The sequence below is a fragment of the Peromyscus maniculatus genome, chromosome 12 (assembly GCF_049852395.1).
Source record: "Peromyscus maniculatus bairdii isolate BWxNUB_F1_BW_parent chromosome 12, HU_Pman_BW_mat_3.1, whole genome shotgun sequence".
Classification (NCBI taxonomy): Eukaryota; Metazoa; Chordata; class Mammalia; order Rodentia; family Cricetidae; genus Peromyscus; species Peromyscus maniculatus.
In genome coordinates this window covers 79917716-79939357 of record NC_134863.1, presented here as the reverse complement: position 1 = coordinate 79939357, position 21642 = coordinate 79917716, and the positions used below count along the sequence as shown (strand labels likewise).

Sequence of the window (21642 nt, the reverse complement as noted above, 5' to 3'; positions counted from 1 at the left end):
GTTTTGGTGCCTGTCCTGGAACTCACTCTGCAGACCAGGCTGGCCTTGAACTCACAGAGATCCACCTGCCTCTGCCTCCCGAGTGCTGGGATTAAAGGTGTGCACCACCACCGCCTGGCTCATAAAAAATTTTAAGAAGCTGCAAAAATGCAGTAACCATTCTAAATTGTTTACATATAAAAGTATTAAACTAAAACCCCAATCAGGCAGTCTATTTTTTGTTGTTGTTATAATTGTGGAATAGCACATATCCTGCTAATAGACCTCTAGGTAATAACTGCAAAATATGGAGAAGATATAATAAGACAACTATTCAGAGGCACCAGAAAGGGACGGAAAGCCACAGCAACAAGATAGATAACAACACCAAGATAAGGGAACAGCAGGGGTGAGGTCTGTATTTATAGATGTCTTTCCTGGGTGCATCCCCATCACAACATAAGCCAGTGTGAATTCAAGCGGAAAACAAAATTTAATTGGTTTTGGGAGTCAGGGGGCAGAGCGTGGCATAGGACAGTACTTAAATGGCATGGGGTAGAGGAAATCTTAGAGGGTAAAAGGCCATAGTTACCACCCTGTAGACAGAAGTTTCTCTGATCCCACCTGGCCCCGAGGTGCAGACAAATCTCTCCCAGCATGGTCCCACAGCCATTTATAAAATAATTATTCAGAGACTTATTACATTAATTATATTAAATACAGACTGTATGGCCTATGGCTCCAGCTTCTGCTAGCTAGCTCTTTCGTCTTAAGTTAACCCATTCCTATTCATCTATTTGTTGCCACGTGGCTGTGGCGTTAACGGTCTGCTGGCGTCTTGTTGCTCCTTGGGCTTGTGTTTCCTCTGACACTACCTTTGTCTCGTCTTCAGTTTGAATGTCCTGCCTAACCTTATCCTGCCTCGCCATTGGCCAAATAGCTTTATTTATCAACCAATCAGAGTAACACATATTCACAGTGTACAGAAAGACATCCCACAGAACGCCCCCCAACATGTTTATATTGTTCTAGGTGTGTGTTAGCTCAGTGGTAGAGACAGAACTTGCCTATCAATACTCCAGGCTCTAGGTGTAGTCCCTCATTCCACAGTTAAAAAACACAAATAACCTTGGTCAAATCCTTGAGTGAGGAAAAGAATCAAAATGAAATAGGTCACAATGGACAAAACCCCACAGTTCAGAGGATGCAGCAGACTCTAGTCTCCATGTGTTACCTACTACGGCAGTGGCCTAGTTTGCTTTGTGTTGCTGTGACAACCACCCTGACTAAAGAACTTGGGGGAGGAAGGCCTTCTCCAGTTTATAACTCCAGGTTTCCCTCTGTCCTTGAGCGGGAGTCAAGGCAGTAGCAGCAGGGTCACAAAGCAGCCTTGTGATATCACACCTGAGGGCAGAGAACAGCAAACGCAAGCATGATACCTGCTTGGTTTTACTTAGCTGGCTTTCTTCACTCTTAGGTGGTCCAGGGCCCTGCCCCTGAAGTGCTGTTGCCTACATTCAGAGTGGGTCTTCTATCCCCACATCAGGTAAGGCAACCAAAACAGTGCTCCACAGACATGCCCACAGCCTGATCTAAGGAACTCCGAGGTGACTCTACGTTGTGGAGAGCTAAAATTTAAAGCTAGCCATCACATACAATGGAAAGATCACTCTGCCTCAAAGATCACTCTACCTCCAAAAAGACTCAGAAAAAGCAAGGCATTCTATCTAGAGAAAATGAAGGCAAATGAAGCCAATTCTGAGATGACCCAGATACTGGAATTAGCAGACAAGGCCCTTAAATCAACCATTATTAAAATAATTAAAATGAATATGTAACATAAAAGTTTAAGAATGTGAAAATGTATAAAAATGAAAAGTATAAAAATCTGTAGTGGTAGTATTAGAGGGCATATTGCTGTGGAACAATCTTTTTGTACACTGTAAATACATATTACTCTCATTGGTTAATAAAGAGCTGACTGGCCAATAGCTAGGCAGGAAAAGTTTAGGCAGGGCTTATGGACAAAAAGAGAGTGTAAGGAAGAAGAAAGGCAGAGTTATGGTTGCTAAGAAACATGAAGAGAAGCAAGATGAATATGCCATACTGAAACTGTCCTACCACATGGTGGAATGTAGATAAGACATATTGGTTCATTTAAGACATAAGTGCTAGTTAGTAACAAGCCCAAGCTATCGGCCAAGCATTTACAATTAATAATAAGTCTCTGTGTGGTTATTTGGGGAGCCAGCTGGTGGGACAGAGCTGACTGGTCCCCATAAAACTCTGCCCACAGCATACCATAGAAAAGGTAGCTACAGGTGAGCCCATACTGATAAATGATTGACTAAATAAACAAGTTATCCAAAGGCTAGTTCATCCTAACACAATTATAGGATGGGAAGAAACAGAGCACAACTATCAGAGGGCAAGACTCTGGCAGGCATGTAAAGATGGATGTCAAATTAGTAGGTGAAAGTTTGAGGGGAAACAACATTTGCCTAATTTAACAAGAGTCTCCAAATTGTTAATTACTAATTTGAATGACAATATAAAACAATACTGTTTACACAGAGAAAAACAATCACAAGAAACCTCCAGGTGCTACATTTCAAACCACTGAAAGCAGTGATGACTGTGTTTGTCCCTTACCGTGTGCATGAGGGGCACATGACCTCTGGGGTGCTCTTGTTAAATACATGACCCCAGTAACTCTGACTAAGACATTAGGAAAAGCTAAATCAAGGGTGTCCAACAAAATGACTTCCCACTCCCCTTCCGAAGAGGTCAAGTTGGGCAGGAGAGGGGAAGCCGAGGATGTGCCAGAGACTGGTGCAGATAAAAGAGATAGACACCTTATTGCTCATGGCAGTGGATGCGGTGAAAACAGGTCAGGTGGAGTGTAGGGGAGGCTTTCACATCTTTGTGCAGGTATTTTAAACTGAGGAATTACATATATATTTACCTTTCCACCTCTTGCTCTCCTTCATTTCCAATTGAGCATAATTTAATTAGACTAGCTTGAAATTTTTACTTCTGTCTAATGGATTACTAACTATTATGGTGAACTTAATGGTTTGACAATAATCTAGATTTTTAAAAAGAATCAGGGGGAATAACAAATTAAACATTTCCTCTCACCTTTTGGCATTAGAGAAAACTAATATTCCCACAAAGGTCGACGCTCTGAGATAACAATTAAATCCTTATATTAACAGATGCCTCCATAACCTTGACCGTTTGCATATTGTTTCTTTCCAGTTAAAATTGTAACCAAGATATGGATGGTGATGCTGTTCTTCTCTAGGTGCTTGTGGGGGGGGAAGGGGAGGGGTGTGCTCAATATTTAACAGTCCAGGCTCTCATAAATCTCTGCCGGTCATCTGAACAGTTACTCACGAACCCCATAGACCTCAGCCTTTTCATCCTTAGAATGAGATGCATCAATTAAGACATGTGGGGTTCTCAGCTCCACTGTATCATGGTTTTGCTGAAAACCACATGCTCTACCTACTTGTTTTTAACGTTCACAAGAACCAAGGATTGGTTGAAGGCTGGGAAGTTGTGATTCTACTCACCAAATAGAAGAGTGAAGAAACACTATTTAAAGAACGTTCCGCCTCTGAGGACTTTTAAGAAGGTGAAACACATTCCTGAGTTCTGTCTGGAACACAGATATAAATATCACCACCTCCCTGCTCCCGGCTTAACCTATAGTGGGTTGTTATCTCTTAAGAAGGTCTCCTAAGAAGGTAAAAGAAGGTCCTTGGGGGCTGAGGGCATAGTGTGTCGTTCTCCTGGTGGCAGCTGGTTAGGGAGGGCAGCCTTTGGTACCATTTAGATCCCAGACACACACACACACACACACACACACACACACACACACACACACACACACACATCTAAATAGTCTTTGAATGCAACCACAATCAAACCTGCCTAATAGAGACTTCAGCCACCCGCCTCTGGGGACCTGCAATCACATCTTATTGTCATTCTGGTGTGCAAATGTTAGGAAGTACATGCAATTAAAATCAGTCTGTGATTGTAATCAGCAGTTATTAATTTCTCATTTTCCTTGGCTGCCAGTGCACTTTTGAGAATCTCTAGTTCAGGGTGGAGGGATGACTCAGAGGTTAAAGGTGCTTGGCAGCAAGCCTGAGTTTAAACTCCATGAAGTAAAGAACTGACTCCAAGTTGTCCTCTGCCCTCCAACATCTGCAGGTCCCCCTTAAATAAATGTAAATAAAAATCACGCCGGGCGGTGGTGGCCCACGCCTTTAATCCCAGCACTCGGGAGGCAGAGCCAGGCGGATCTCTGTGAGTTCGAGGCCAGCCTGGACTACCAAGTGAGTCCCAGGAAAGGCGCAAAGCTACACAGAGAAACCCTGTCTTGAAAAAAAAAAAATCAATCCACAAGCCTTCCAGCAAAGTGGCCAAGGCCTCATCCATTCATTTCTTCTTGAACTTTCTTCTATTTCCAAGCTCTCTTTCCCTTCCTCTCCCACCCTGCCAAGTTCAGCAAAGCAGGAGTTCGAGAGTGTTTGCAATGACTGCTATTTCCTGCCTCCACCAGGGGTATTGGAACTCTGAAGGAAAATTCCTGGAAAGAGGCAGAGACCACAAAGGCTAATTGAGGGGTCAAAACATCAGTGACTGCAGAGGTTGGAATGCTGTTAAGTTCAGAGCCCAATCATTTTGGATTATCTTTGGTCCCCTTCTATGGTCATTTACTGCCCTCCCCTGTATGAGATAAACTTTGATGTATTGTGGTGGTATTGTGTTCCCCAAAATATTGTGCACCCTAATAAACTTATCTGGGGTCAGAGAACAGAACAGCCACTAGATATAGAGGCCAGAAAATGGTGGCACACACGCCTTTAATCCTAGCATTCCAGTGGCAGAGATCCATCTGGATCTCTGTGAGTTCAAGACCACACTGGAAACGCTAGGCATGGTGACTCACACCTTTAATCTCAGGAAATGAGCCTTTAATCCCAGGAACTGATGGCAGAAAGCAGAAAGGTATATAAAGTGTGAAAAACCAGGAACTAGAGCTGGTTAAGCTTTTAGGCTTTTGAGCACAGTTCAGCTGAGATCCATTCTGGATGAGGACTCAGAGGCATCCAGTCTGAGGAAATAAGATCAGCTGAGGAATTGCCTAGGTGAGGAAGCTGTGGCTTGTTCTGCTTCTCTGATCTTCCAGCATTCACTCCAATACCAGGCCCTGGGTTTGTTTTTATTAACAAGATCTTCTAACAATTCCTGCTACATCTATACAATCAGATCCCTAGCTTCTAAACCCAAATGCTAAGAATATGGCCAGATGGCATTGGAGGTCCACAGCAGAGGGTTCCCATTGCTTTGCTGCAACCCGCCTTCCTGATACAACTCACAGTGTATTTGAAAAGTTTGTTGGCTTATGGCATTCTTTGTTCTGTTCCCTTAAGTCTCAGGAAATGCATGTATCCAGAAATGACAGTTTTGGCCCACCTTAAGCCGAACCGGACCGCAGAAGGATTTCTGGCAGTTAAATAAAAGTCAGCATTCCTCAGGAACGTATGAAACAGGTTCTAAAAGGAGTCATTCCCCTGCCTCTCTGGCAGAAGGGGCATACAGCTCTCCATTGACATATGCCCATGGTTGCATATCAAGGCCCATGCTGGCCTCCAGGTTCCTACAGAGCCTGTTCACGAGTACCTGTCATACACTCAAACCGCCAACTCTAGCATCCTGGCCCTTCTCACCTCCTCCTCTACCCCAAATTCCTAGGCCTGTTCTAGCTCACAGGCTTCCCTTCTCCCAGATACCTATTCCTTCCCTATATAATGGCAAGGTCCCGTTCCCACCCCCACCCCCCAATCTCCCCATCTCTACTGTTCTCTCCTGCTATTCCTCCTTCTTGTAGATAGCCCGGGCCATCTTGCTATCTAAAAGACTTGCTGCTTTCTCTCTCTGCTCCGAATTCTTCCAGATGCCTTGATAGTTCCTTTTTCTTATCTACAATGAAAACCTACCTCTTTAATCGTCAAATGGGCCATTTTGATGGTTTCTTTACTGTGTCCCCTCACACACAATTAAAACCTCACGTAACTGATGTCACATTGGAACACGGGATCTGTGTTCTTGGGCCATGGCCACTCATGTTTGGCTCCATAATAAACCCTGTCTTAAGTCACTTTGAGGTGAGAGCTGTATTTTCTTGCAACAAGATGTACTTGCTGAGAATGAAGGCTCACTGAACTGGGATATCCTACTAGAGCATTTTAAGTACTGATCATAGGATCCCAACATCTGAGGCGAACAATTGCCCATTGAAATCCAAAGATACTACTCAACTTCCACAACTCATGTGGGTTGTGTTACTCACATAACAGAGACAGGGTAGGCCAGGCGCACTCTACAAAAGCAGTAGGGGAAAAAGACAATTTGCTGGGCGGGAAAACCCTGAACTATCTGAAGCACTTTCTTTTACTTGGAAGCTAATTAACTCAGGCATGGTATCTTCACACATATGATGCCAATGCTTGGTCCTTGAAGGGCCACAGCAACACCATGGCCCCAGCCTCCACTAGGTGTGGTGGTAATCTAATTATACTGAAATGTGATTTTGATTGTATGTTAATAAATAAAGTTGCCCGGGGGTCAGAGCTATTAGAGCCATAGCAAGAGTGTGGCGGTGGTGGCACACGCCTTTAATCCCAGAAAGCCAGCCTTTAATCCCAGGGAGTGGTGGTAGAAAGCAAAAAGATATATAGGGCGTGAGGACCAGAAACTAGAAGCATTTGGCTGGTTAAGCTTTCAGGCTTTGGAGCAACACAGTTCAGCTGAGAGCTATTGGGATGAGGACACAGAAGCTTCCAGTCTGAGAAAACAGGACCAGCTGAGGAACTGGTGAGGTGAGATAGCTGTGGCTTGTTCTGTCTCTTTAAATAGAGGAACAGACAGGAAATAGAGGGCTCATTCGGGAAGCTGGGACACTGCAGGCGGAAGGGTGAGATTTCAGCTCTGAGCTCTGACCTCTCGGCTTTCTCTTTTGCATTATTTCTGTGTTTCTTATTTAATAAGACGGTTGGTTACATCTATAACTAGGCCTGAGGTTTTTTTTTTTTTTTTTTTTTTTTTTTTTTTTTTTTTCTTCTTTCGAGACAGGGTTTCTCTGTGTAGTTTTGGTGCCTGTCCTAGATCTCGCTCTGTGGACCAGGCTGGCCTCGAACTCACAGAGATCTGCCTCACAGAGATCTTAAAGGAGTGCGCCACCACCGCCCTGCTCTGCTAACCCAGCACCGGCGTGTCCACTCGTGCTAACGGTGGGGAGGTGAGCGGTCGCTCATTCGAGACCCTCAACTTCCTCAGAGGTGGCGGAGGGTGCAGGCAGGCACCCCGCCAACACCTCCAGCTCAGCTTCCTAGCCGAGGGAGGCGTGAGGACGCGGGCGCAGCGGGCGCAGCGGGCGCAGCGGGCGCAGCGGGCGCAGCGGGCGCAGGCGGGCGCAGGCGGGCGCAGCGGGCGCAGCGGGCGCAGCGGGCGCAGCCGGCCGACGAGCACGCGCACTAGGTGCCGTCGGGCCCTTAGGCCCCGCCCCCCGGGCGGTGCCCCGCCCCTCGGTCCTCGCGCATGCCCAGCTGTGCTTTTTCCCGTGGGGCTCTGGGGCGCGCGGCAGATTTGTCGTTCATGGCGGCTTCTTGCTCCCTAGGTTGCTCCTCTGCTTCTTGTGTCTGTAGCCGCCGGGGCACGCGGGGCCACCCCTCGCTGCTGGAGAAGCGGCTCTCGGAAGATTCGCGCCGCCACCGGCTGCTGCAGAAGTGGGCGAGCATGTGGAGCGCGGAGGCGGCGGAGGCGGAGCCCGAGCCGTGCGTGGAGAAGGCGGCGGCGGCGGCGGATCCCGAGCCGGGCGAGGAGAAGGCGGCGGCGGCCCGGGAGAACCCGCTCGTGTTCCTGTGCTCGCGCTGTCGCCGGCCGCTGGGCGACTCGCTCACCTGGGTGACCAGCCAGGAGGACAGCAACTGCATCCTCTTGCGCTGTCAGTTCGGGCCCGGGGGGCATGAGGGGTTCCTGGGTTCCACGGGGAGCAGAGGGGAGGAGGGGCCTTCCCGTCAGCGGGCTCGGCCATCCCCAGGAGGGTTGAGCATGGTTGAGCGTCGTTGTGAACAGTTGTTCAGAAACAAGTGACCGAGCGTCTCAGCTAGGTACTTCCTTCAGGGGCGTGCCCAGGTTTTTCAGATCTGGTGGGCTCTGTTGGCCGATGGCCCTTTCAGTTCCAAGTGTGAAGACCATCCAGCTGCTTTGAGGGGACTTGGGGGCATGTCCAACAGCTTGTGCCAAAGTGAGGGCTAACAACATGCGATAACGGGGACGATTGAGTGAGTGCATGAATGCTATAAGGCCAGTGAGTGAGTAGGCGGTTTTTTTTGCTGGGTGATCCATCCAGCATTGCCACCATTAATTTGGACAGCCTAAAATTGGGATGGGACTTGTCTGTTTTTTGTTTTTCGAGACAGCGTTTTTCTGTGTAGTTTTGGTGCTTGGATCTGGCTCTGTAGACCAGGCTGGCCTTGAACTCACAGAGATCCACCTGGCTCTGCCTCCCGAGTGCTGGGATTAAAGGCGCGTGCCACCGCCGCCTGGGAACTTTCTTAATATATTTATAAACTCATCTTTCAACCCCAGTAGTTTTTTATTTTTTAACATATACAAAAAATAGGGGCTGGAGAGAGGACTCGAGGGTCAAGAGCACTTGCAAAGGACCTGGGTTCAGTTCTCGGCACCGACGGGCTGGTTTACAACCGTTGGTAACTCCAATTCCAGGGGATCTGACGCCACCACGCATGCACTTGCAGCACATGCAGGCAAAACACTCAAAAATAAATTAATAAAAATTTAAAAAATGTGTGACTTCCCCATTGCTTGTGTAATTATCACCAGTGTCTTTCCAATCCCCACGGGAATGTCAAGTTTGGGTGCTGGAAAATTTCTCTTTGTTATCTTTATACGTAGATACTAACCTGGGTCCTGCTCCCCCACCCCCTGCCCCCAGGAAGGGACCCAGGCTTGTGTTGCCTAAGTGTAGACAAGCTTTAGAAAGGAACCAGGAAATGGGGGGACTTGGAGAATCTGTCCTCGAGTGCACATCGCGCAGAGGCGTGACGGTGGACTCTCGTGGAACAAGCAGGGAGGGAAGGCTAACCACTGTAGCAGCCGTCCAGGCAAGAGGTGGTCTGAGCTTTCAGGGCCCAGGGAAGGTTTGTGAGGCAGAGCTTACTTGGCATGATACCCAGAGCTGTAAACACCAAAAGACACTCATGGAATTACATCCCGGCTTCTAATCAGAGCCACTGAATATGTGGGCATGGGGTTTACCAAGGCGACTCTGGAAGAGGGTGAACTGGAGAGATTGCTTCTCCATTTTCCTCTGGGAGTGTTTTCTGTTGCTTCTCTGGTCCAACTGTGACGTGTCCAAGCCCAAGATGTCTGTCTGGGGACCTGCTCCGTTACTTTTAGAGGAGCTCTGTGTTGGATCTGGAGGTGCAGGGATGACCATCTTCCTTGGTCTTGACCTTGATTTCTCTCTGCCTGGTAGTTGTTCTTTGTAGCTTGCGATTCTCACAATCCAAGCTCTGTCGTTGATGTTCCTGGGTAATGTTGTTGGCTTTATTAATACTGTTAGTTGTCAGAGAAGGATATGAAGTAATTCCTACTCCACCTTCTTTTTCCAGAAGGCCCCTGCACCTTTAGTTTTGAACCATGTATATGGGCTCCGTCTTTGGGCTCCTCTTTTTCCCTATCCCTCTGAATTCTAAAATAAAAAAAGTTGAGTTAAAAGTTGTTTTTTTTTAATGAAGTGCTGCTGCTCTCTCCCAGGTGTTTCCTCCAATGTGTCTGTGGATAAAGAACAGAAACTGTCCACGTGTAAAGGCGAAGAAGGCTGGTAAGTAAGGTGTTGATGTGAATATTGCGTCATAGAAAATGTTTAATTTTAAGGAAAAGTCTCCCACCATTCTGTGAGACTGCTTGAGATGTAACTTTCAATGGTCACTGAACACATATAAAAGAAGTAAAAACCCATTATTCGGTGGTGAGAGCCCCTTTCGATAGGAAAGTGGAAGTTTCTAAGTTTCTGAAGGGGTCGCTGACACAGACTTGAGGGCTTTGGGTTTGGTGCAGAAGAAGAGGGGAGGTAAATGTAGAACATATCTGTCTTAAAATCTCCAAGTCTGAGGCGCCCTGTCCCAGTGCCACCGCCTCTTCCATGTCCCGGCACAGACAGGAAGTACTAATCCAGAATCCGTGTCCACAGCCGACTGGGTACACAGACAGGCCGTTTGTGGCCTTAAACAAGCAGTCCTGACCACAGCACAGCAGTCCTAGTTTTGTTCCGTGTGGCCACTGCTGGGGCTGAAGGACAGCCACCTTGTCATAGCTGTCATCTAGTGGCTGCAAGTGCTGTCCTCGGCACATGAACGGAAGCCCCGCCTTTTGTAGTTGCTACCCCAAATAGGAACCGTGTCTTGCTGAGGTGTGGAGATTAACGTTAGGTAGTGCCAGAGAAGCAAAGGTGGTACCGACATTAGAGCTTTAATAATGCTGGAATATCCTGTTCAAATAAAGTCGAGTGCAGCGGTACAGAAACTCAAGGGAAATTACATGGATATTGGTAAAGATAATGTGTACGCGTGTCAGGTTATGTTGCTGGCAGGTGGATGGTTACAATTTAGAAATATCACCTTTGCTTTTTAGATTTATTTATTATTTTGTGTGTATGAGTCTTTGCACGTATGTATGTGTGTTCATCATGCGTGTGCCTGATGCCCACAGAGGTCAAAAGAGGGCGCTGGATCCCCTGGAATTAGGAATAGTAGACAGGTGTGAGCTGCTATGTGGGTGCTGGGACTGAACCTGGCTCTCTGCAAGAGCGGCCAGTGCTCTGAACTGTTGAGTCATCTCTCTAGCTGTCTCCTGGAAATCTCAACTTTAGATCTCGTCTCATGTTGTGGCCGAGGAAAACAAGCCGGGGAGTTCGCCCCTCACTAGGCTGCGGCACTGACTGCGGTCCATCCAGGGTGTTGGTGTTGGCCTTACTGCTCTGCAGTGTTCTTTCCTCCCTGCTTCCAGCTCAGTCTTCTGATGTAACCTCCCCCATTATGTCGTGGCGTGTCCCAGGTCCACTGTCTGTGCTTAGTGTTTTCCTGAAATCAGCTTGCAGGTAGCTGGAGCTCCGCTGCAGTGGAGCAAACAGTAGATCACGCAGTTGTTGCTTGTCTTGCTAAGCCTGTGGTCTGCTCTCGGGTGCTGAACAGTGTACAGCCTTGTTGACAGCAGTGTGACGTGGAGCTGACTGTTCTTTAGCAATCAGAACTGGTTGAGAGTTGAGAAGGGAACCGTCCTTCTCACTCAGTGGGCTGAAGGGGCTCGTCTACTTGTGTCTCCTGAACCTGTCATCTGTATTGCCTTCAGCTGTCCTGGGTCTCACCAGGCCTTGTGAAATAACTCGATTGCTTTAGGGTGTCCTTTCTACTGAGTGTCCAGCTGAGCCATTCAAGTGGTCAGCAGGAGCCCAGGGGTGGGCTCCAGAAGTACGGCTCCCCTGTTTTTCTGATCCGTCCCTCGTTGAGGATCTTAGGATTGAGCAGGTTCCTTGATTAAAGTCATTTGTGGTTTCTGGTAGTGCTTCTCAGTCTTTTTCAATGATAGTCTGATGGTAGCCACACACTCCTGCTGTTCCCCAAGATTATTCTAGTTCTGGATCAGTTGGATTGTGATGAAGTAGCTGACCATGCTATCACTACAGTTCTGGGGGTACATTGTCTAAGGGCCACGTTCAGTGGTAGCCTTCTTGATGACAGTCCCAGGTGGTGCAGAGTATACTGTGGCAAGATGGAACCTTGTGTGGGTGTGTGTCTCTTCTGGTCTCTCCCTCTTATAAAGCCACTGGGACTCTACCATGATGACTTGTCCAGTCTTAGTCACCTTCAAGAGACCCCAGGTGGGTCTGAGGTTCGTGTACTGTCTCACTGGAGTTTCTTCACGAGCTTGGGAAGACAGATCACATTCAAATGGTACCGAGATGTGAGAGGGCTCATGTGAGCTCTTGCAGGTATTGTGACTAATTTTGAAAATTCAGATTATCCATTTATTATCAGTATATCCTAGGAGTTAAAATCTCAGGTTTTTCTAAATCTTTTTTCTTGATTACAATATTGACAATGTGTTGTAGCCTCCTAATTATTATGAAGTTGATATAGATAGCTACATATACAGACATATACATATATAAATATATACATATATATATATATACATATATATGTCATATATCTATATCATGTAGATCTGCCTGTTCACTGTTGGTAGTGTAGGTGGGGTTTTCTACTTGGGATCTACTAAGATGTTTTTATTTGCTTGTTTTTTTTTTTAAGGATTTATTATTTTATGAGTGTACATGTTTTGCCCACATGTATCTATGTGCACCACAAGTGTGCCTGGTGCCCACAAAAGTCAGAAGAGGGCATCAGATCCCCTGGAACTGGAGTTATGGATGATTATGAGCTGCCATGTGAGTGCTGGGAACTAAACCTGATTCTCTGGAGGAGCAACAAGTGCCCTTAACCATTGTGCCTGCCCCTAAGCTGTTTTTATAGTTCTTTAAAAAATTTATTTTACTATTTCTAAAGTGTATGTGTAGCATGAATCTTCAAAGTTCTTATTAATAAAATCAAACCGGAGGCGAGTTATTGGGGTCCATGCTGGTAGATCAGAGAGACAGAACAAGCCACAGCTATCTCACCTCGCCGGATCCTCAGCTGGTCTTGTCTCCTCAGACTGGAGGCCTCTCAGTCCTCATCCGGAATGGGTCTCAGCTGAACTACTGCTCAAAAGCCTGAATGCTTAACCAGCCAAAATCTTAACCAGCCAAATGCTTCTAGTTTCTGGTCCTCACGCCTTATATATCTTTCTGTTTTCTACCACCACTCCCTGGGATTAAAGGCTGGCTTTCTGGGATTAAAGGCGTGTGTCACCATGCTTGGCTATTTCCAATGTGGCCTTGAACTCACAGAGATCCAGAGGGATTTCTGTCTCTGGAATGCTAGGATTAAAGGTGTGAGTGCCACCATTTTCTAGCCTTTGTATCTAGTGGCTGTCTGTTCTCTGACCCCAGATAAATTTATTAAGGTACACAATATTTTGGAGAACACAATACCACCACATGTATGTATATGTATATGTGTGTGGATTTGTGAATGTGGGTGCAGTATTAGCAGAGGCCACAGAAGGGTATTGGATCCTGTACTGGCTCTTTATGTTAGCTTGACACAAGCTAAAGTCATCTGAGAGGAGGGACCCTCAGTTAAGAAAATGCCTCCCCTTGGTGGTGGCGCACACCTTTAATCCCGGTACTTGGGAGGCAGAGGCAGGCGGATCTCTGTGAGATCGAGGCCAGCCTGGTCTACATAGTCAGTTCCAGGACAGTTAAGGCTACACAGAGAAACCCTGTCTCGATGACCTCTGTCTACATCAGCTTCTTCCTCCAGGTTCCTATCCTGTTTGAGTTCCTACCCTGACTTCCTTCAGTGATGGACTATGGATATGGAGGCATAAACCGTATATACCCTTTCCTCCCCAAGTTGCTTTGGTCATGGGTACAGCAGTAGAAGCCCTAACTAGGGAGATACCCTTGAAATTGGAGTTGTAGGTAGTACGGGCTGTTATGTAGGTTCTGGGAACCTAACTCAGGTCTTTTGTAAGAGTAGTTAACGTGCTCTTAACCACTGACCCATCTCCCCACCCCAATATTTTTTTTAATCTCTTACCAAAAAATCTTTTTTTAAACGCCATAGAGACTTAATATAGAATAAGTAGCAGGTTACCTAGCCAATTATATCACTAATGAAATCTTACCAGGTGGTAATCTTTGTTCCACATATTGCTGCCATAATTAAAAAGCATCTCTGAATGTCTGGGTGGACAGTGATGTAGTGGGAAGTTTCTCAGGTCTAGTCCGGCCCTTAGGTCCAGACAAATCTCTCCTATCCATGGTCCCACAGCTGCTTATAAAATAATCACTCAGAGGCTTATATTAATTACGAACTAAATGGTCTATGGCTCAAGCTTTTTTTTTTTTCTTTGTTTTTCAAGACAGGGTTTCTCTGTGTAGTTTTGGAGCCTTTCCTGGAACTCACTCTGTAGCCTAGGCTGGCCTTGAACTCACAGAGATCCACCTGCCTCTGCCTCCTGAGTGCTGGGATTAAAGGTGTGTGCACCACCCCTGGCCTGGGCTAGGCTTGTGTTGTGTGTCTGTTTGGGGAGCAGATTACTCAGTTCTGTATGTCTGACTGCTCTGTTCACACCAGACCCCTGGTGGCCGGAAAGCTTGAAATACTTACTAATTCCGTTACAGGGAAATTGCCTACTTCCTAACAAGAGTGTTATGGATGTGCAGACTCTTTTTGTTGCTTTCCCAGATTTTAAAGTTTGTCTTAATACCAGATCAAGGACTATATATTCTGGAAAACCCTGCCTTGGCATTTTGTTTATGTTCCTTGTCATTGTTGTCCAAAGTAGTGTGGCCTAGAGCCGATTGCACTTCTGCAGTCAGCTCGTGTGTGTGTGTGTGTGTGTGTGTGTGTGTGTGTGTGTGTGTAGGTCAGGGACAACTCTCCTTTTTTTTTTTTTTTAAAGATTTATTTATTTATTATGTATACAGTGTTCTGCCTGCACCTATCCCTGCAGGCCAGAAGAGGGCACCAGATCCCATTACAGATGGTTGTGAGCCACTATGTGGTTGCTGGGAATTGAACTCAGGACCTCTGGAAGAACAAGCAGTGCTCTTAACCTCTGAGCCATCTCTCCAGCCCCCGACAACTCTTCTTTCACCGTATGGGTCCTGGGATCGAGTCAGATGGTCAGGCTTGGCAGCAAGCACCTTTACCTGCTGAGACCTCTTGGCAGCCCTCAGCTTGTGGGTTTTGTCACACGCATTCATGCATTCTCCCTGAGTAGTGTCATGGCTTTATTGCAGCATTCTTGAGACGCTGTATTGTACAGGCTGCTCCCTGCACCTTGGCTATGTGTACAGATGCACTCCCAAGAACCTGGACTACAAGAGGGACTTGTTCTGCCTCAGCATCGAAGCCATTGAAAGGTAGGCATGATGGAAAGGTAAGGCATGATGGAAAAGTAGGCATGATGGAAAAGTAGGTTGATGGAAAGGTGGACTTGATGGAAAGGTGGACTTGATGGAAAGGTGAGGTTGATGGAAAGGTGAGGTTGATGGAAAGGTAGGTTGATGGAAAGGTAGGCTTGATGGCTAAGTGGCGACCTCGTGACTGATTTTTCTCACTGTTAGGTTTGCAGGAGTTGGTGTGAGAACAGCTGTACTAAATCAACACTGTTGGTTTCAAATACATTTTAGAGTGAAGTCCTGACAGGAAAGCCAGCCAGTCACTCCACCCCATACACACTTTGTGTCTAATTTATTTAGTATTGGGAAAGTCAGACACTCAATTATAGAGAAAATGTGAGACTTTTTTTGAAACAAATATCGATTGAGTTTTTTGTTTATTTATTTTTATTTTATTTTGTTTTTGTTTTTCCTGAGACAAGGTTTCTCTGTGTAGCCTTGGCTGTCCTGGAACTCTGTAGCCCAGGCTGACCCTGAACTGACGGCGATCTGCTTGCCTCTGCCTCCCGAGTGCTGGGATTACAGGTGTGCACCACCACCAGTTTTAGTACATACTCTTAGCTGACTTCGAAGTCATAATGCCCTACTTCTGCTTCCCAGATGCTGGGGTCATGAGTGTGAGTATGCCTAGCAAGATGTTTTTAAGCAATTGTGTAGACCAGTATGTACTGTCCACACCTTCCTATCCCCATTATTAACCTCTCAGGCAGTGGTTCTCAGTCTTCCTAATGCTGTGACTCTTCAGTACAGTTCCTCATGTTGTGGCCCCAACCATAAAATTGCTTCGATGTTACTTCATAACTGTAATTTTTCTACTGTTATGAATCATACTGTAAATATCTGATATGCAGGATATCTGATATGTAACACCCATGAAAGGGTCATTCAGCTCCCCAAAGGGGTTGGGACCCACAGGTTGAGAACTTCTGCCTTGGATGATCAGGGTGTTTGTAGCTCAGTGGGTAGAGCGCAGTGTGTACAAACCCTTGGTTCAGAGCCCAGCACGGTGGTGCACACCATCATCTCTGCACTTGGCAGGTGGAGGCAGGAGGATCATAGAGAGAGCAACATAGAGAGCTAGCCTTAGGATCCGTAAGACTCAGAATGCCCTTGGACTCCCAAGAAGAAGGCCATGAAGAATTGGCATTTCAAAATTGGTTAAGAAAGGAGTCCCTTTGGTATTCTAGAAGACTAGAAATATGAATTTAGTTATTCACTATAATAAAGAATTGTCTGGTTTTTTGTTTTGTTTTGCCTGTTTTCTGTATTTTTCAAAAATGCAAGGAAATATTTGTATTCTGCAAGATTTCTAAAAAGCATTAGGAAATAATGTGAATTAGGTGCTACAGGCCCCTAATTTCAGATAGTTTTTTAATTAAAAAATGTTTAGTGATGCTTTGAGAATTTCATGCATTGTATTGATCATATTCACCCTCCTCACTCTATCTTTTTCCCAGCTCTGTCTTCCCACTTCTTACCTCCAAAACTTCAGGCTTCTTTCATAACCTATCAAGTCCAGTTTGTGTGGCTTCTATACTCCGTGTGTGTGGCTGTCCACGGATCATGGTCCACCTACCAGGGCTTCACCCTTAGAGAAAACTGGCTCCCTCCTCTAGAAGCCGTCAGCCAGCCACAGCTTTGATCACTTGAAAAGCCATATGGAAAGCTATCTTATTATATATGTGTCTATATCTGAGTTCCATTGGGGTTACCCTATACTGGGATTATGCTCATCCTAGAAGCCCTGGGTTGCCAAATAAAAAACCCAGTGCTAGATATGGGAAACCTCAGAACAATGTCAGATGTCTCAGTGGCCTTCAGTTGACTGTCCTTTTAAAATAGGAAATACAAAATTAAATCAGTTGATATCAGTGCCTCTTAATTTATCCTAGTAAAGATGTGACCCTAAGATCTTGTGTATCAGGAAAGAACAATTTAAGAAGAAAAGAAAATGACTATACTTTCCTTACTTGAGGTACTTTTATCATGCTTGTTTAATTTCTTAGATTTTTCTCCTAAAAAATTTTAAAACAGGCCGGGCAGTGGTGGCGCACACCTTTAATCCCAGCACTCTGGAGGCAGAGGCAGGTGGATCTCTCTGAGTTTGAGGCCAGCCTGGTCTACAGAGAGAGATCCAGGACAGGCACCAAAACTACACAGAGAAACCCTGTCTCGAAACACCCTCCCCCCCACCCAATTTTTTTAAGTAATTTTTATCCATTTATTAATTGATTACTTTGTATTTGGCATCTTTTGAAACTAGACAAGTTTAAATCAAAATTTTATAATCCATAAGCCAACTCCCATGGAAGAACCACTAAGCAAGCAGTGTTCCATGTTACAGAGCACATAGTCTATGGTGGGTCATGATTTAATGTCTGAGTAGAAGGCCGGGTCCCAGACACGTGCTCCCTCAGTCCGTGAGATGCTCACCAGGGTCAGTGACAATGAACTGAGGGTGTGCATGCGTATCAAAGAGAGGGCCTTTCAGCCAAGTGTGATGATGCCCCGTAACCTCAGCACTCCAGAGGCTGAGGTGGGGAGGGTGGTCGGGAGTTGACAGCACCTTGGCTACCCAGCAAGCCCTCTCCTTAAAAATAATAATGATAAAGCCATGCGGTGGTGGCAAGTCAGGGCTACATAACCAGACTCTGTCTCAAAAAACCTAAAACAAAACAAAAACAAACAAAAAAGAGGGTTGTTCCAACCTTACTGGATTAGAATTTCTATCTTCCATGTTATCATTATTATTGTTTTGTTTTTCAAGACAGGGTTTCTCAGTGTAGCTTTGGAGCCTGTCCTGGATCTCACTCTGTAGACCAGGCTGGCCTTGAACTCACAGAGATCCGCCTGGCTCTGCCTCCCGAGTGCTGGAAGTAAAGGTGTGCACCACCACACCCAGTTGACTTTCTTTTTAAGAAGGAATGGTTTATTTGGACTCAGACTTAGAGGGACCAGTCAGTCAGTGGGAAAGACAGTCACATTACATCTCAGTCAGAAAACAGAGAGAGGAATCCCCAGCTCCCTTTATTCTTCTCAGAATTTTTAAGATTGGGGGTGGTGGTATCCCTGGCTAGCTTTGAACTCAGTGATCCTCCTGCCTCATTCTTCCAAGTGCTAGGATCGCCATAATGTTTCATAGTGAACCTATCTATATAAAAGAAAAGGGGTGGAATATTTTGTCCTAAAGGTCACAATATTGAAGTTACTTTTCTCCTTAAAAGTTAAATTTAGGGTCGTGGTACCTTTTAGGGGCAGGGCTGTCATGCTGAGGAGCCTGGGTTCACTGCAGAGGTGTTTGCCCAGTGTGGCATGGGGTCACAGTTCAGAAAAGTACTTCAATGCCATCAGTCTCTTCAGCTCATCTCTTCTTTTTTACAGGATGGTTTCTTCTAGTTCTCTTCTTTTTTTTCTTTTCTTTTATATAAAATGATTTTATTATTGTTTATTTTATTTTATGAGCATTGCTGTTTTGCCTGCATATATGTCCTTGTGAGGGTGTCAGGTCCCCTGAAACTAAGGCTGCAGACAGCCATGAGCCGCCATGTGGGAGCTGGGGATTGAACCCAGATCCTCTGGGAGAACAGCCAGTGCTCTTACCTGCTGTGCCGTCTCAGCAGCTCCAGAAGGCTTGTTATTTGACAGATGATGTGAAATTGCTACATGGATAACAGACTTAAAGAAGGGAAGGAATTGTGTGTCCTTCCTCGCGTTGAGTTATGTGGGAGCTGGCACCAGACTTCCTTTTTTCATGGCCCAGGCTGCTGCTGCTGCTGCTTTTTTAAAAATACATTTTCAATACTTTTTTAAATAATAACACTCCACAACCCTAGAGAGCTGTGGAGAACACAAGCTGGAGGACAATGTTGAGGCTGTCTAAATCTTATTTTTTCAGACTTAGTTATTTTTATTGTGTGTTTATGGGTGTTTTGCCACATGCAAGCCTGGTTCCCTGGAGGCCAGAAGAGGTCATCGGATCCTCTAGAACTGGAGTCAGGGAGGGTTGTGAGCTGCCATAGGGGTCCTGGGAACTGAACTCAGCTCCTACAGGAGCAGCAAGTACTCTTAACTACCTACATCTATCTCTCTAACCCTGAGGTTGATAATCAAGAGTTGGTTCCACAACTGACTACTTTTTAGAAGCCAAACTTGAAAGCGTCCATGTTTCTGGAAAGTCACGTAGAGCAAGCTTTGGTTTCTCAGGGTTGCTCTGCTTGCCCCTGGCCTTGAGCTGTGGTGACTGCCGGGGGTGGGGTGGGTGGGGTGGGTGGAGGAGGCTTATTCCGACAGTGAAATATTTATAACGGAAGCTGGATGCACAGGACGAGCTGGACAAAGCCGTTAGGGAGGGATGAGATTGTGTGGTACGGCTTCCTCAGAAGGTCTCCACCAACAGGGAGAGGCTGTCTTCAGTCACTCGGGGGTAGAGGAATATTCGGCCTTGGAGCTGGCAGTTTCAGAGCTGCAGAGCTGATGCTTGTTCCTCTCCAGACTGAAACTCTGTTGTACCACATCTCAGTTACACTTTAGGGTCCTCCAAAAAGCAAATCGTGTCGGAAGACAAGGAGCTTCTCAATCTGGAAAGCAGAGTTGAAATGGAGAAGTCTATAAAGCAGGTAATTTTGCTCTACATTTATGCCCTTGTTTGAACAGTTTCCGGCGGTGACCAGATGACCCCTCCACATGGCCCTGTGATGTCATCTGTTTTGCTTTTAGCACTTTAGCAGTGAGAAAGTGCTCACCATCCATTAGGGAGCTGAGCTGTGTCAGGAACAGTGAACACATTCCATGCTGAGCTCAAAACAGTGCTCATTCTAAACCAGAAATGTAGCCTGGAGCAAAGCAAGATTTAAATTGTTTAAAAATATTTTTATGTGTCTGCATGTCTGAATGCTTTGTCTGCATGTATGCATGTGCATCATGTGTGCTGGATGTCTCTGGAGGCTGGAAGAGGGTGTCGGATCCCCAGTCAGGTCTCAGGGTTGAGCCAGGGTGGTCAGCAGCAGGTGCCTTTGCCTGCTGAGCCATCCTGTGGCCTTAAGCGGATTGGCTTGCCTGGTGTTCGGCTCATTGCTGTGCACTCTTGTTTCTTGAGACTGATGGGATGGCGAATTCATGTGTAGCTGTAGACTGTGGGCCAGGTTGTGACTGAAGCTAGTGACATTATGAATGAGTATGTCTCATTCACGGGAGACTCACCCAGCTAAAGAGTTTCCTTAGGCCGAATATCTTCATCTATGCCATGCGTAACATTCCCAGAGGCTGACTCATTTTAACCCTTCAACTGTGAGCAGTAACTGCACTCACACTTGTGTTTCTCCACGCCTTTCCAACCCGCTAGATGGAAGACGTCCTGAAGGCCTTGCTGACGAAGCTGTTGGAGATTGAGTCAAAACTGTCCTCCGCTGGCTGCTGCGTCTGAGCTGCCCTTCCCAACCTGCCCCACCCTGTTCCTAATGGTGGTCAGACTCCTTCTGGGTACTTTAGGGGAGAAGTACCTGTTCTCACTATGTGACTCTTAAAGCCAGTTTATGATACATACATGTTGGAACGAGATTTTGTGAGTTTTTATTTTATTAAAAAACAAGGTGATTTTTTTCTGTCTTTTTTTTTTTGTTAAATTCATTGTATGTGTGCATTTTTCTATTTTTTAAAAACTTTGTCACTTAACACTTTGGATATTAAAGAGTGAGCAGTAAGAAAATCTTGTTGTTCTCATCTGCTTTGTCTTTGAAGGTTAGTGCTTAAGTCTCTGGAAAAACTGGTCAGTCCACTTGCTAGAGTTACTTGGAAATTTGTGCAAGAATAAACTACCATCTATCTCATCCTGCTGTGGGATCTTCATGCTTAAAATGCCATCTGTATGCAGTGAGATCCCATCTTGCTGTTCACTAGATCATGCTTAAAAATGACAGCTGTGTGCATTGAGATCCCATCCTGCTGTTCACTAGATCATGCTTAAAAATGACAGCTGTGTGCAGTGACATCCCATCCTGCTGTGGGATCTTCATGCTTAAAGTAAGTAAGAGTGTGTAACTTCTGGGGTAAGATTTTAGTGTAATATATTAGATTTCGATTTTCTATAATGTAAAACTTTTCTAATGAGCATGTATTATTTTTATAATAAGGAAGAGAATAAAGACTTTTAAAATGCTTGAAGGTTCATTTGTTTGTTTACAAACTAAATTGATATTTAAGTGATAAAAATCATTTTGGGGCCCTGAGATCCACATACTCTGTGATCTGCTCGGCCCAGACCCCTTTCTAGGTACAGATGAGGCTCCTCACAGCACCCTGTAGGGCTCATTAGCTCAGTTTCTGAAGCGTCCTGAGAAAGTCAGAGTCACAGTGTAACTGAGCGTGTGCCCCCAGTGACCGGAAGGCCTTCGGAACTCCGTTGAGTGGTTGTACTTGACCGTTGAATGCATGCCTCAAACAGAAGGTGGGCCGTGGAGGCGCCTGCGGTGCGCAGGAGGTGGCGTTTG

At 45.8% G+C, this 21642-nt stretch overlaps 1 protein-coding gene and 1 long non-coding RNA gene across 3 annotated transcripts; both read left to right on the top strand.

Moving 5' to 3' along the window:
* Nucleotides 1-1074: 1074 nt before the first annotated feature.
* On the top strand, nt 1075-5546 carry LOC143268161 (uncharacterized). The gene is made up of 2 exons (XR_013043857.1): nt 1075-1525; nt 5430-5546. It is a non-coding gene; the product is annotated as an uncharacterized LOC143268161 (long non-coding RNA).
* A 2033-nt stretch (nt 5547-7579) lies between these two features.
* Nucleotides 7580-21310, top strand: LOC143268159 (protein Mis18-alpha-like). 2 transcript variants are annotated; one of them, XM_076549170.1, is made up of 5 exons: nt 7588-8002; nt 9841-9907; nt 14996-15118; nt 19677-19773; nt 20499-21310. In XM_076549170.1, the coding sequence occupies exons 1-5, from the start codon at nt 7597-7599 to the stop codon at nt 20577-20579; spliced, it is 774 nt and encodes a 257-aa protein (XP_076405285.1). In that variant the 5' UTR covers nt 7588-7596; the 3' UTR covers nt 20580-21310. The 2 variants fall into 2 exon arrangements, with proteins under 2 accessions (XP_076405286.1, XP_076405285.1); XM_076549171.1 differs by lacking the exon at nt 14996-15118 and having other exon boundaries at nt 7580-8002.
* Nucleotides 21311-21642: the final 332 nt, after the last annotated feature.

What these genes read in the sequence shown, in the direction of transcription:
- LOC143268159 (XM_076549170.1), top strand. Translation starts at nt 7,597, where the DNA reads ATGCCCAGCTGTGCTTTTTCCCGTGGGGCTCTGGGGCGCGCGGCAGAT. An exon ending in TGTAAAGGCGAAGAAGGCTG is followed by an intron (nt 9,908 to 14,995) that starts GTAAGTAAGGTG and finishes GCTTTATTGCAG; the next exon opens with CATTCTTGAGACGCTGTATT. An exon ending in TGGAGAAGTCTATAAAGCAG is followed by an intron (nt 19,774 to 20,498) that starts GTAATTTTGCTC and finishes CCAACCCGCTAG; the next exon opens with ATGGAAGACGTCCTGAAGGC.